This window comes from Dreissena polymorpha, chromosome 2 (genome assembly GCF_020536995.1).
Source record: "Dreissena polymorpha isolate Duluth1 chromosome 2, UMN_Dpol_1.0, whole genome shotgun sequence".
Lineage (NCBI taxonomy): Eukaryota > Metazoa > Mollusca > Bivalvia > Myida > Dreissenidae > Dreissena > Dreissena polymorpha.
This window is the reverse complement of record NC_068356.1, coordinates 15,938,752-15,954,731: the sequence shown is the minus strand read 5'-3', so window position 1 is coordinate 15,954,731 and position 15,980 is coordinate 15,938,752. Positions and strand designations below refer to the sequence as shown.

Genomic DNA, 15,980 nt, shown 5'->3' with positions numbered 1-15,980 from the left:
AAAAGACGATTCTAGGGAAAACGGAATCCATACGCCACTTAACGCAAAATTCACATTGTTTTATCATCAATTAATTCATACATTAATATTAGTACACATATAATAGTGTAGGGATGAATATCTTGAGATAAAAGCGTAATACAGATATGCACCCAATAAGATGAAGTTTGCTATTAAGATAACATCATTGAACAAGTTTGGTTTTGGAGGGCTTTAGCGGGTAGCTATTCAAATAGATACAGAAGTTCTCATTTATGTTTGTCTATGATCCCGGATATTGAGTACCATAGAGTTGTGTGTCTGGTCGGGTGTGGGCGGTCTAGTGCAAATACACTGGCGATACAACACATGGTAGCAGGTACGATGCGTCGCTCAATCCTAATCTACTTACATGTAGTTCACTTAAAACGATAACCCACGGATAAAGGTACTATGTGCTTAACGGAAACTAAACTGACGCATGGTCTCTTGTATCTCACACCATTCATCGTAAACAAACTAACAAGTCTTCTTAAGGATATCGATATATTGCGTGTCTGATTGCACTTCTCTGGTCGTCTTCGATGACGGTAGTTGACCGTTTCTATAATCAACTTCTGTGGCAATAGGCAACATACTGGGCAATATTTTACTTAAATAGCCTGCCTCTGTGGCTTTAGACTACCAGACGAGGAAAATTTATGTGTTTTCTTTTCACAAAGCCAACCAACGTAACAATTAAATAGCTTGCTTCTGTCGCAATTGATAATCATGTAGCTATATATATATATATATATATATATATATATATATATATATATATATATATATATATATATATATATATATGTGTGCAACCTAACGTGGATTGTGGACAAGGTCGACGGATGGATAAAAATAGCGATACTTTAAATGAAAGTCATTACTGAATTATGTTGTTATTTAAATACCTATACATTGTCGCCCTATGCGACCATATGTGAAAAACTATGGTGTTATTCGAATAACCTGATATTCAATGATCTTTCCCCGAATAGCACGTTGGCTTTATAAAGCGTACGCTCGAATTAATTATATATTACATTTAGATCAGTGTATACATACCGTGGCGCAAGTACATTATTTTCAGTACATATAACTAAGATACTTTGCCGTTCAAGAGTGATTGAAGAAAATAATATACAAATTACACGGCAACATTTTTTACATATTGCAAAACTAAGATACAAACATACAATTTAAATATGAAGCTGATATACGACATTCATCGTTAAATTTAGATTGATAGTATTATGTGGTAAGTTTCGTAAAAAATGCAGTTTAAATATTTGGCGTTGAGCGTTTATCGAAGAGGCTTAATTGGCACTAAAAAATGAATAGAAGATACACTTTACAATATCGCTCTAAAGTATCTAAGAACACCGTAAGTAAATTATTTACATGAAAAGGTAAAAATACAAATAAAGTATGTAAAATTGAAATAACTTTTTAACCCTTATACCACTCTATTTTGATGAATATTATTTGTACAAATGAGTAATTTTGATGAATATTATTTGTACAAATGAGTAATCTTTACAATTGAACGATCATGAGCTTTTTTTTTTAAGCATACTTATCATAAAAGTGTCCAAAAATGTAGATTAAAAGATTCTAATAACATAACTAAGAAAAACAGCGAAAGCTACACTTGTCACAGTATCGTTAATGGAACTAGCACCATTCTTGTCGTCGTCGTCATCGTCGTCATCGTCATGCTCGCAAATGTCTTTCATGTTGCATTTATTGATAAGTTCGGCATATCGTTTATGGACTATCTCAAAGGGACACGCATCAGTGTTACATCCTGGGATGCGAACCACCTGCTCGTTTACGAAGAGCTGCAGAACGAAGTCACGTGTGCTGTTGACGTCACTTTGGTTCAGCTCGCACGCGTACAGTACAAGCGCGAGATTTGACGAGAAGGGAAGCAGCGTGCTGGATTTGAAGAGGCGGTTGGTCATGGCGGCGCGGTTGTTGGCCAGGAGTGGTCGGGTGTCCTTGTACAGGCCTAGCGCTGCCATAAGAGTCGCCACAGTCTCCGAGTGGGCGAACTGGAACACGGCCGCCTTGTACCTGGATATTGAAGCAAAACACTAAAGCAGTTTAGTAAACCGTGATTGTACGGACTTACTGAAGTTTATTAAAGAAATTTACCGACCCAATAATATAAACTTAGAATTGATCATGTGTTAATTTGGAACGATCACTAGACCGATTTCCGAGTGGGATTGACATCGATCTCTCGATGAAAAAGCGGACACTATATACAGAAAACCAACACAGTCTTTAAATGATTGACATCAGCACATGTGTATTGTATGCGTGGATCATAATATAGAGTGCGGAAATAATTTCATTCCTGTTCATTGCCGAGGCCCTTGAGTATGTGTGTTAATACAGAAGTCTTACAGCAATATCTCCATCGGTAAGTGTTTCAATAATTGTTATTTCAGTACAATTACATTATGAACTTATCATCCTCGCCATCATCGAAGCAATTGACTCGTGTGAGGCTGGTGTATGAAGTACGAGTTCGAGGAGCAATGTCATGCAATCGCATATTTCAATATGAAAAGCAAATTCAACTAATTAACTAACTTGTACCACATGTCGTAATACATGTACATCATTTTACCGGTGAATACATAAGGAACGTTTTATGAAAAAAAGTTTTTTTTACATCAAGTGACAGTTAATATCGTGACAGATTATCTGTCAATGTAGTATACAATTATAGGTCATAAAAGGTGGTGTGTATATTTTTTTATGTTAACATGTTAACGACAAAGTTTTCAACGTAAAACACTTAAGATAAAATGATACATGGAACTCGTCTTCTACTTACGAATACATAGAAAAGGATGGTGATTTGGCCTAAAATAACCAAACTAATAATGAGCAGTGACATAGTCATATTCAACCTATCAAGCAGACGAGAACAAATCTAGTTTCTTAGGAATTCGGACACTGCTATTATTTATTTCTATCGTTGACGATGACACCAGGCCCGGAAATGCATTGATAAATAACAACCAACGACACCGAGCAGACACAAAATGAACACGTTTCAATCATTGTCACGCACAGTTCATATTTAAAAGAATGTAAGTGATGTCGCATTATGCAAATATTAAAATGAGTAATTACATTTCCAAAACAAACCATACGCATATTTATAGACTTTCAAACCGTCTGCAAACACGTGCGTTTTTTCAAACTTACAACAAATTAGATTACGGCCAGTTTAAATGAGTTGTATCTGTATGGATTGTATTCTAAGGTAAGAATGACCACGGCCATTTTAAAGTTTGGTTTTACGATGAAATTAACTAAACAAAGGAAATAGACATACATTAATTTACTATTTACAAGAAATTTAAATGTTAAGAAGAGTTCAAAAAGCAAAACAAACATGTGGTAATACAAAAAAAAGTGAAAACTTAATCTCAAACACATTCCAGAATATACATGTACATGTACGTAGGTTACAGTTTGTCTGTACTCAAATGCGAGATTTTTTACTTGTATTTCCATTAATACCCATCAAACATCTCTATACGCACCTGTCATTGTGTATGGCCTGATTGTAGTTCCAAGAGTCGTTAATGCTGGCCTTCAGGTGCTCGAACATGGACCGCACGAGCGGGCAGGCCACCACGCTGTTGATGGGCTGAGAGTACATGGTCTCGTACCACTTCTAAAACAATATATCATTTTCTTTGATCACTCGTGAATTAAAATCGATATTTCACCAAATCCAACAAATATCCTCTATGTATACAAATTGTCATCTAGTTAAATAATGGCAGCTGTCATTAAAACAACGACTGATGCACGAGAGTCGTCTCGTCTGCACTAAACCAAAAACTGCGATATGGTTTGCTATTTTATCGAAACTCGTACTAAACAAAAATAAAGTTGAGGCAGGTTTTGTTCAAAGAGAATTTTGTTTCGTATTCCGTAGCGCGTTTTACGACATCGAAGTTTGGGCGGGAATAAAATCGGGTACAGTCAAAATTAGCCTGTGACGTTATACTATATTTTCCGTACCCGGGATATTTTTAAATATACTTAAGAGTACCGTTGTACAATGTTCCCGTTGTATGTAGTACCCGAGCCGACAATGACCAATCGAGCCAAATTTAGCGTTAGAATTCCCGGGTACTTGTTAGTATATTTTCCGTACCCGGAGTACATTTAAGTATACTTAAGAGTTCCCGAGGTACATTTAAGCAGTACCCGAGCCGACAATGACCAATCGAGATCTACTATATGGTCCTCCACTACAGAACGCACCTCGATATCCTGTCCGTACTCTAGCACCTCCCTCTGTGCGTCACTGAGCAGACGACACCACACGGGCGGCATGTTGGGGTTCAGGGTGTATTGGTCATAGGCACACAGGTCGTACAGCGTGTACACATCATCTGGAGTAAGGTGAAGGTCAGGTTAATTTACGAAAACTCAAACTTAAAAAAATGCTCTGAACAATGTGCTAAATGATAGAGTCCTAATATTTTACCAGTGACTTCGAATTACCTAAATATTCAAGCCCGCATGCTTATACTGTTGTCTTCAGGTCAATAACACGGCACATATACATTCAACGATACAAATATTGGAATCCGGAAAATCGTTTCCACGGACATTCTTTCCTACTCTTGTTTTAACGATATCATATGAATGGTTTATAATACATGTATTAGCATAGGGAAAATAATGCTAAATACTGTGATCGACATTAAAGGGATCTTTTCACGCTTTGGTAAATTGACAAAATTGAAAAAAGTTGTTTCAGATTCGCACATTTTCGTTTTAGTTAAGATATTTGTGAGGAAACAGTAATACTGAACATTTACCATGGTCTAATATAGCCATTATATGCATCTTTTGACGATTTTAAAACCTAAAAATTATAAAGCGTTGCAACGCGAAACGATTGAATAATTTGGAGAGTTCTGTTTTTGTCGTTAAATTTTGTGAAACAACGAAGATTGCTTATATAAGGTATAAAATACGTCAAGTATGTGTACTCGGCGGAATAGCTCAGTAGGCTAACGCGTTTTTACTTCAGGACTCTGGCAGGACTCCAGGGGTCACTGGTTCGAAACCTGCTCCGGGCAATGTTCTTTTCCTTTTTTTAATTTTATTCTTGATTTTTTACTGGAGCTTTTACGATCCAATGTTTACATTTATCAATATAAAGCATTTAATGAATAAGTTAAAAAATGCCAAAATCTGTGAAAAGGCCCCTTTAATTTTTCGAAATTAACACAGATTACTTGAACGAGGTTCAGATGGGGTAGATTTAAATAACGAATAATTTGAATGTTAGTTATACTAGATAAATTGAAAATCATATTAAATAAGGCGTTGGTATAACTTAACGAGGTAAGTGTCGTAAACTCGCTATTATGTAGACCTGTTAAGGAAATATGTTTTGGACAAGCATCATCAAGCGAACATTACAGTCAAGTATAACATCAAGTTCATCCCACTCCTTTGCCAAGTTGTATAGAATGACAATCTAGATAACAATTGTGTTTTGAGTGACAATTGACTTCGATTGTTGTTTATTAAAAATGGTACGAATCGCAATTTCTATGAAATCAATTAAGTCATTTCAGTTAGTTGTTTTTGTGTTGTTTACTAAGTAAAATGTAGAACAAAAATAAAAGCGGTGATAAAAGCATTACAGTCTAGATGTTAGTGTAGTACAATGCTTGTTTATTAAATTGCCAACTGTATTCAGATGAGGATTCGTGTGCTTAGTCACATACAAACGAACAACATACGAACAAATGCATGACGCACATAGCAATGCCATCGCTCCAGGCTATCGAAGCTGACACAATGACAAGCTGACTGATTATCCTGTTTGCAAAACCGCCTTAGTTCAAGGCCAAACAGAATTTATTTTCTGACGCCTATACAATCATGCAAAAGTATTACTTTAATGCGTTACTTACCTGCTTCAATTTCGACATCTTTGTTTAAACCTAAGCTATTTTTTATCGACTGGATAATATTCATAAAATCCGCTGTAGTCTCATACTTTGAAAACTCGGCCATGTTGGTTTTATTCTTTTCAGAGTCTTTTTCGAATCTTTCACACGAATCATAGTATCTGAGGCGCTTGTCGTCGATGTTCAAACTCGGTGCCGGCCTCTTCAGCGGAGTCGGCGGAAAGAAACAGTCCTTTTCGCCGACCAGACATTCACCGGAAGCATTGAAGAAGCCGTTGAAAAAAGAATTAGCGCTGGCCTTTGTGCGCTGTTTATCGGTAGAGACAAACACCGCGCTATCGCCGTTCATATCAAACAGTCTCTGAAATCGTGTGTAAGTCCTCACGCCTAGAGCTGACTGCTCCAGTACCCCTTCACTGTTCAATTTGCTCTCTTCAATGACGTCGTAGGGTGAAACCCAGTTATCTATTTCCAGATATCGGTCGGGCCTCTTGTTCTTCTTCAACTTCTTTACCAGCTCGTGTACATTCTCGATACTGCCGTCGGTCGGGAAGCGCGCTCCGTGCCTGATGACCATGTTCACGTGTGCCGCGCTGCATAGCCGATTGTTGTATATGATGGCGTTGTCGCTGTTTGAGTTCGGCACGGTGGTATCATGCGCCCAACGGTACAGTGTCTTCGTGGAAAACACGTCCCACCTGGACACGATGGGTGCACCCGATTGACTAACATGCACACAAGCGGCGAACCACAAAATAACAACTCTCATTTGTGTTGTTTAATTCTAGTTTTACAGGATTGATAAACAAATACTTAACAATATAATGCTATATGAAGTATTCTTAACTGCGAGCACGCTTTACCGTAGGAATGTCTTTCTCAGTTATGTTTAGCGACAACTGATTTCAACCGTACATCATCCGCTGACAAGCGTCAGCTTCTGGCAGGTTTATGTTAGTTGGCATGTAACGTTTGTTGTTCACAGTACACTTCAGGCCTGGTAAAACAATTGTTAGGTCAACGATCCAATCCGAGTATGGAGGGGTTTAAGAATGGAAGTGACTTAAGAATACTAGCATTACTTCACGCTTAAAAGATACACCATGTATGATAACATTTGACTGATCAGTTTGACAATGACACATAATTCTTGCATTCGTCCGACTGGCTATCTACTTGTATTCGACGCAGCAAGGTGGACTTTCCAAGTTAGACTGACAGGTAGTACATTAACTAATACACATCGATTGGCCGAGACAAGCAGATTGTCTTTCCTAGTAAGAAATGTGGGGTGAAAATTTCCCCAATCTCGATGGCCTCTTGTTTTCATGGAACAAGACCTCAAACTAGGCCGAAAGCTTTCAAACATGTACCATGAATTATGTGAGCAAAAACCGTTTGCAAAGGCTTATATTTTACAGAAATTTGTTTTTGAGTTTTAAGAGAATACCGAATAACGGTATATGTACAAATATGAAAAGGCCAATATAACGTGAAACCAAGTGTATATATAGGATCTGGAACGAGTTGTCATATCATAACATATTTTATTAAACGAGTTCAGGAATTTTGTTAGAAAGCGAGCCTTTGGCTAACGAATTTCCTGGACGAGTTTAATAAAATATGGTATGATATGACAAAGAGTGTCAGATCTTTTTAATCACATGCTTTTAAATGAGCAAATTAAATAAATATTTACGCAAACATAATGAAATATCCCGAATATTGTTTACATTTCGTGACGTCATTTGACGTTGCAACGTCATTTCAGTAAAATAACAAAATGTGATTGGTCAATAAACGAAAACTAAGCCAATGAAAACACTTTAAAATGTTGTAGTACACATGTGTAATATAAAAAAATATGTAATGGTTTTATTACATGGGAAACAGGGTATAGGATGTGATAAAACATCTTATGTCTACTAAGTTCGTAGATGTTTATACTCCGACATTGGAAGTCCAACTACCGGATGAGAGAAATTGTGGCTAAATTGTACCATTCCTTACATGAAAGTCCATCGAATTTGCAAAATTTTAAGTGTTGCAGATATAAGGGAGTAGATAAGTATAATGATGCTCATCTAACAATATGGCAATAAAGACCTTGACATCGAACGGTATAAAGGTAAAAATTACATCCATTTTTATGTCTGTGTGAAGATCCTTGTTGGTAATTTCAACTTGTACGTAGACACCTTTACATGCTTGAAGACACATTGTGCCTGACGAATTTAGATGAAACAGTTTTGTTCGTAAATTACATGATGTGTGTACAAGTATGTTGGTTTGTGCAGAGAGACTTATGCAATACGCGCAGTGCAAAATGGAATCACAGATTGATGCGTTGAATAAATTAACGCGATGGCAAGGTGTGAGTTTCATTCAAGCACAAAGCAATATACAAACATGCCTGATACAATGATGTCAATTGACAGTCGACTCGTTCCGACATGCTACTGACGACTACGGAAATTGACGGCGTATAACAGAAATTGTATGTTGTAGCAGAAGTTGTGCCCCTTTAGACATAATAAGTTGGACATAATTTTGAAAGGTAAAGTAGATAAATGACTTTAGTATGGAAATATTTCAGTACTATCGTCTGGATATGTATTTCATAACTTACTATGTTTTGTGTATAATTTTACTTTTAGATTTAACCTTTAATTATTTGTTTCCATCGACATGTATCAACAGATCTATTGAAAATTTGTTTCCCTGACGAGAGCGAATGGATATTGTTTTGGCGTTGGCCATCCGTCCGCATTTCCATCCGTGTTTGTCGCGTGCTGTTTCTAGGTTACTTGCATGGGATCGTATGAAACTTAAAAATAAATGAAGTATCGCTCATGCCGGTTGACCCGTGATGCGACTGTGTGTTAACACGTGAGCCTGTGTGAGGGAACGCGCGGCCAGCAGGCCCGCCGTCCGACCAACCCATTCACCCATTTGGGAACCGCGTACGTCTGTGCGTATCGGGACCGACTAGTTCTAGCCTCGTTCGCACCCCCGAGAGCAGGCCTGTTTTTTTGCCCGCTAGTCGGGCGTGTATGCGGCTGGGACCACTGCAAGCCACTTCGGCGACCGAGCTTTTTTACTTTACCATGTGGTGCATCAAGCTGGTCGCTTCCCGCTGGGCGGGCCCTGGTCTTGCGTTGAGCTGTACAGGAGCCCGATGTCACGGCTTTAAAACAAGAGCTGTCAGAGGACAGCGCGCTCGACTATTCGAGTGCTTGACAGTATAACGTAAGCCATCATGGAAAGGGGGGGGGGGTATAATGTGGGTGTGTGGTCATTTAGTAGATGATCTTTCAAAAATAAGGGAAAAAAATAAAAATAAAGTTTTTTGGGGGGGGGGGGATTCTGGGGTGGGGCATGGGTGATGGTTTGGGTGGAGTGCATTGTGGTATGTCAGGTAAGTGTTGTTTTGTCAAAGTATGAATAAAATGTGATCATAAATAAAGAAGTTATGGCAATTTAAGCAAAATGTTCAATTATCTAAGTATAAAAGGGGCCATAATTCTGTCAAAATGCTTGATACAGTTGTCTGCTCTTGTTAATAGATTGGGATCATGTTGGTAAAGAAGTATGCAAAATATGAAAGCAATATGTCAAAGGACATAGAAAATATTTGAGGTGGTACGCAAACTTTAACATAGATTTATCAATAATATAATAATAATAATAATAAAAGCTTTATTTTCAGAAGGTTACACATAAAGACAATGACACATTATACATATTATGCAGATGAATCAATACTTTTTTACATTGTGGCCTTCTTAAAATAACTTACACATATAGGTCTATAACAAGTAAAACATTCAAAAATATTTCTTACACCCATACATAACATACATTTTGCCTTTTAGACAGACACACATGAAATACCATTGAATAGAAAATAATATGACATATCATTGATTATAAAATAAATGTGTTTTATATTGCCTTTTAAAAGCACAGAAAGAGCATGCCATTCTAATTCCAATTGGAATACTGTTCCAAATACCCATGCTATGGTATGAAAAAGCTCGTTTTTTATAACCTGTATTCGCTTTGGTATTAACAATATCGTTATGGGTGGCAGATCTTAAATTATATTTGTGATTTCGAGAAAAAATTATAATATCATTTAAATATTCTGGAGTCTGATTGTTGACACATTTATATATCAAGATTGCCGTGTGGTATTTACATCTATTATTAAACGATATTATTGATATGCATATTCTAAGTATAAAAGGGGCAATAATTCTGTCAAAATGCTGGATACAGTTGTCTGCTCTTGTTTATAGATTGGGGTCATGTTGGTAAAGAAGTATGCAAAATATAAAAGCAATATGTCAAAGGACATAGGAAATATTTGGGGTAGTACGCAAACTTTAACATTTGCACGCTAACGGGAACGGGAACGCTAACGCCGACGCCGGGGTGAGTAGGATAGCTCCACTATATATATTTCATATATAATAGTCGAGCTTAAAACGACCGCGACCATCAGTTACTGCCCGAGGGGACTAGGCACATCTCGAGATAAAAACATTCTCTCTCATATATATATAGTAATGCTTTCGTCTCCAGCGGTACCGTCCCAAACGGGGTTCTAACCGCTCATCTTGACTGTGGCCCTTGCCGATACACGGATATCGCAGCCACCGATATATTATCGACCGAGACCAGGCCTTCAGGCGCCACCGCTGGGACGAGGCCGGGCACTCCGGCCGATTCAGTCAGAGACAAACTGTACCCATGGGTCCCGAGCGAGACAGCTCGGAGACCAGACCTCGCGAGCTCGATAGCCCGACTTGGCCCACGAGACCACCCTACTATAAGCGAGTCCCGGCTACAGCCGTCGTACATCCGTTCAGGTTTCGCGAGCTCCGAAGCCCGACCCGTGAGACCAACCCTCCAGGACCTGTTCGTATTACTTTTTTCCAAAATGATTGAAAAATATGCTCTATGATATTTTAATAGTAGAAGGCTAGTGTTTTCTCAACTAGGGTACTACATTAGTTGTTAAAGACACGAGTACGTGTAACATTCAGGTTTCACTATAGTGTATAACACAGAGATTATATAGACATGATATGATTAATTTGTGTTTATATACATTGTAATTATAGCTTGGTTAACAGACTAGATAAATCTGAAAGTTACACGCCCAGTTCTCTGGCCTCTGGCAATGGGGATTAGGCTTCTTTATAAATATGAGGTCGATATACAATATACATCGGTATATTACGTCTATTGGAATTATTTGGACTAGAGAGGGGCAAAATTTCCAACACATGAGCTCCGTCATGTCCTGAATAAAATACATGCATATTTTCTGAGTACCAACTGCAATTAAAATCAAAAACATTCACGGCAGTAAATTTCTTGTGTCCCCAGTGGCCTACTGGCAAAAATAAACGTAGTTAGTTAAATGAATATTATAAAACAAAAGGAACTAATTCAGTTTATTCAGTATAAAAGTAAAAATGGCAAGGCTTTTTTCCGAAAAGTATTTATTCAACAAACTGAAAATAAACGTGCGCCAACTGCTGTTATAATTTGGTAATTTGCATTCGGCTTAGTTGCATTCTGCTCACTGCCTGTTGCTAACCATGGTAACTGTAGTTGTTAATGACGCTTAGGTGCAAACCCGATTATGATTGGTTTCAGTTTCATCATGTTTGTTAGAATTTTTTAAGCAGAAATTTTTTGTTATCCGATCATAAATCAGAAATAATTAACACACAAACATTGGATAGTAATCAAGCATGTTGCAACAATCATCAAGAATAAACGAATTGACAACAAGCATGTTTGAATTCTCAATGTAAACAAGGGCTGTTTGTAAGACATGCATGCCCCCCATATGGGCTGTCAGTCGTAGTGGCAGCCATTGTGTGAATACGTTTTTTGTCACTGTGACCTTGACCTTTGGCCTAGTGACCTGGAAATCAATACGGGTCATCTGCAAGTCATGATAAATGTACCTATGAAGTTTCATGATCCTAGGCCTAATTATTCTTGAGTTATCATCACGAAACCATTTAACTGTTTTGAGTCACTGTGACCTTTCCTTTGACCTAGTGACCTGAAAATTAATAAGGGTCATCTGCCAGTCATGATCAATGTACCAATGAAGTTTCATGATCCTAGGCCTAATTATTCCTGAGTTATCATCCTGAAACCATTTTACTGTTTCGAGTCAGTGTGACCTTGACCTTTGACCTAGTGACCTGAAAATCAATTAGGGTCATCTGCCAGTCATGTTCAATGTTCCTATTAAGTTTCATGATCCTAGGCGTAAGCATTCTTGAGTTTTCATCCGGAAACCATTTTACTGTTTCGAGTCACTGTGACCTTGACCTTCGACCTAGTGACTTGAAAATCAATAGGGGTCATTTGCCAGTCATGATCAATGTACCTATGAAGTTTCATGATCCTAGGCGTAAGCATTCTTGAGTTATCATCCGGAAACCATTTTACTATTTTCAGTCACTGTGACCTTGACCTTTGACCTAGTAACCTGAAAATCAATAGGGGTCATCTGCCAGTCATGATCAATGTACCTATGAAGTTTCATGATCCTAGGACTAGGCATTCTTGAGTTATCATCCGGAAACAATTTTACTATTTCGAGTCACTGTGACCTTGACCTTTGACCTAGTGACCTGAAAATCAATAGGGATCATCTGCCAGTTATGATCAATGTACCTATGAAGTTTCATGATCCTAGGCCTAAGCGTTCTTGAGTTATCATCCGGAAACCATCTGGTGGACGGACCGACCGACGGACCGACCGACATGTGCAAAACAATATACCCCCTCTTCTTCGAAGGGGGCATAATAATGTAAAAATTTACCGTGAATGATGTAATTTTTACCTAAATATCAGTCAATACATATGAATGAGCTTATAAAAATAAAAAGCACTCAACGTATAGTTTTTCATTGAATGCCGAAATCAGCAATTCAAGGGTCTTGGTCACATACCTTGTTTTATATATATATATATATATATATATATATATAAGTTAAAAAAATCGACGACTTTTTTTTTTGGCATGTTAGGGCTATTTTTTTTATTACTAATGGACACTTTTGAGAGTTTGGGAGGGGGGGGATAGCAGCTTGGGGAGAGGGGGGGGGGGGGGGGGGTAGTAGCTTATGCCGAGAGCCTGTGATCTGAACGGTCAACGTTGGAAATTCAGAAGAAATGACACTTTATTTGCTGGTACTTCACACAATCACGACCACCATTTTGTGACTACTGAAGCGGCTTTACGGAAAGAAGTCGGGTAATTGGTTAAAAATAAAACTGGTAATCTTGTTTTATAATTTTAAACAATCAAGATAAACCTTACCGCGTTCTACAATCATATTGAGACTGTGCGTACTCATAATGCAATATTTGGTGTATTTCCTACTTTGTCCGAAGATTTTTTGTCCTGTCGTTACTAAAGTCCGACGTATTTCGAAAGAAGACTGCCACTGAAAAACATTCGTCGAGTTTATAGCAAAAGTTTTTGTTTAATTGTGAAAAAACGACCATTAATCGCCGTCTTTCACAACTGACATTTTTTACGTCGAGAATTACACTCTTCGATTTAGGGGTCTTTTTGGTGAAACTCTAACCTGTTTGGAAATACTTGGTGGATTTTCATAAAAAAAAACGTTTTTAAAATTATAGATGGACGCTTCCTGCTGGCAACCACAAAGACATGCGTGTATTTGTTGAATGCTGTTATTCAATACACCTGTTAAATAACCGTTGGACACCTTTTCTTTTATATAAGAGGGGGTTATCATTTGGTCATCTACCATTTATTACTTGTATTCATTTTTTTCCATGCCGCCCACTTTCCACCCATATCGGCAAGAAAGTTACTAAACTTATTTCGTATCAATATTCGCTCTATATCTCGACTACACTCGCTACGAAACTTCTTAGCGGGATGATAGCTCCTCTCAAAAAATTCGCTGGGATATAAAGCGAAATTTCATACGAAATAAACGCCAATCTGTTCCTTACCGATATGGCTGGAAAGTGAGTGTTACTTTAACATTAAAGAAAGGATATAAAGGGTATAAAACGGCGAAAAATACCAGTCTCGGTATGGACAAGGTATGGACGTCGCCATCTCGACTATCACGTGATTACCCTCTCCGATAAATGTTTTCTATAAAACAAGAGGGCCTGAAAGGCCCAAAGTCGTTCACCTGAGATAAAAAGAAATGACCTGTTCTTTGCAGCCCAAGATATCAATGGAACAAATGTTCTAACCAAGTATCATGAAGCATGAACAACAAATGGCCCCCTTGGCGGCAATGTTTTTTTAACAGACCTGAACCATTTTTTTAACTCTTCCAAGATATGTCCAATTTTCATGAAGATTGGGAAAAAAATGTGTCTTCTAGACTGTTCACATGTTGTCACTATATACATATAAAGAAAACTGCCCCACTCCCTGGCGGCCATGATTTTTTCACTGATCATGACTATTTTCAAACTCGTCCGAGACATCCACTAAACTAATGTTTTCACAAAATTTCATGATGATTAGGCAAAACATGTGACTTCTAGAGTGTTCACAAGCTTTTTTACTATATAAATATTAGGAAAAAGACCCTTCCCCTGGCGGCCATGTTTTTTTACCGATCCAAACCATTATCGAACTCAACTGTCCTATCCAGGTGTTGAAGTGCGGTCTCCTTCGCTTACGCAAATGAACCGGTCGGTCACAGGACGGTTACAAGTTATGTAACTTTGTGAGCACTAATGTCATGCTGAAATATTTATTTGACGAATCCTTATTTCTGGTCAGGATGACAATACTGACTGGTTGTTATTCAATTAACTAAAGGCGTTCAGTCAATGACGCCTAAATACACTCAAAGAATTTATTTATAAGCGAAAACCAAGGCAGCTTTAACAAAAATAACTAATTTTTATTCCAAGAACTCGGAAAATAAAGAACAATGACAGAAAATTAAAAACAGGTACAAGTCAAGTCTAAAGAATATAACTATCGTTACAAAAATTAACAACATACAGCAAATACCTTAATGAATGTAAAAAGAAGTTCAAAATCTGTCAAAAAATCTGATATAAATATAAGTTACTGTTAGTCTAGAAAGTGCTTCAAAAATCTAGTTTACAAAATAGGTCTAATTTAATCTAAAGAACAATATTTATGGAGATTAGGAAACTTCAGTGAATCAAATGTAAAAATAAGAAAAATTGACTAAAGTTATTGAAATAGAATAGTCTTTCTAATTTAGAAAATGCCAAATAGAAATAATCTAAATAATAAGAATAATTTAGAAAATAATGCCAAAATGTATTGATGCTGGTGTTAAAAATAATTTAGAGTTTTATTATTTCAAAATTCCAACCTTTTTCAAGAGCTGTTAACTTTTCATTAAAGCATCAAGAGGTGTTTAAATCAGCCGAAACAGCTTATTTTATACAGTTCAGAAGAGATCAATGGCAGAGTAGTCAATTTTCCCTCAGAACAGTGCATTTATCAATGATTACTATCCTCGCAAATTCAAGAGCAGAACTAAAAATAGATTCCTGAACCAGGTTAAACAAGTGAGATAAATACTGCATAAATACTGCAAAATCATGTACATGTTGTCTTTCTTTCAGTTATCTCTTAGTTGAAAGGCTTATCATCAGTGTTAATGACTAAAACAGTTATGTTAACTATGAAAATTCTGTGTTATGAAAAATTACATAATACAGTTGATGTCACATAATATTGACATAATAAAACCAAACTTTACTTCACAGGAAACCAATGTTCTGACCAAATTTCATGAAGATTGAGCAAACTAGAAAGTTAACAAGATTTTACCATAGCCATATAAGGAAAAATGCCCCGCCCCTTGGCAGCCATGTTTTTCAAGCCAAGGTTACCATTTTTGAACTCATCCAAGATATCATTGGGACAAATCATCTGAGCAAGTTTCATGAAGATCGGAAAATAAATG

General features: G+C 37.2%; 1 protein-coding gene across 1 annotated transcript; it reads right to left on the bottom strand.

The window, feature by feature from the left end:
• Positions 1-1,165: 1,165 nt before the first annotated feature.
• On the bottom strand, positions 1,166-6,943 carry LOC127866007 (multiple inositol polyphosphate phosphatase 1-like). The gene is made up of 4 exons (XM_052406187.1): positions 5,991-6,943; positions 4,318-4,448; positions 3,585-3,718; positions 1,166-2,094 (listed from the first exon to the last, which is right to left on the bottom strand). The coding sequence occupies exons 1-4, from the start codon at positions 6,754-6,756 to the stop codon at positions 1,623-1,625; spliced, it is 1,503 nt and encodes a 500-aa protein (XP_052262147.1). The 5' UTR covers positions 6,757-6,943; the 3' UTR covers positions 1,166-1,622.
• Between the last annotated feature and the right edge of the window lie 9,037 nt (positions 6,944-15,980).

Bases quoted from the DNA above. Each gene is read 5' to 3' on its own strand.
- LOC127866007 (XM_052406187.1), bottom strand. From the start codon at position 6,756: ATGAGAGTTGTTATTTTGTGGTTCGCCGCTTGTGTGCATGTTAGTCAA. The intron at 4,449-5,990 runs GTAAGTAACGCA...ACCTTACTCCAG, and splicing joins AGATGTCGAAATTGAAGCAG to ATGATGTGTACACGCTGTAC. The intron at 3,719-4,317 runs GTGCGTTCTGTA...ATATTGTTTTAG, and splicing joins AGTACGGACAGGATATCGAG to AAGTGGTACGAGACCATGTA.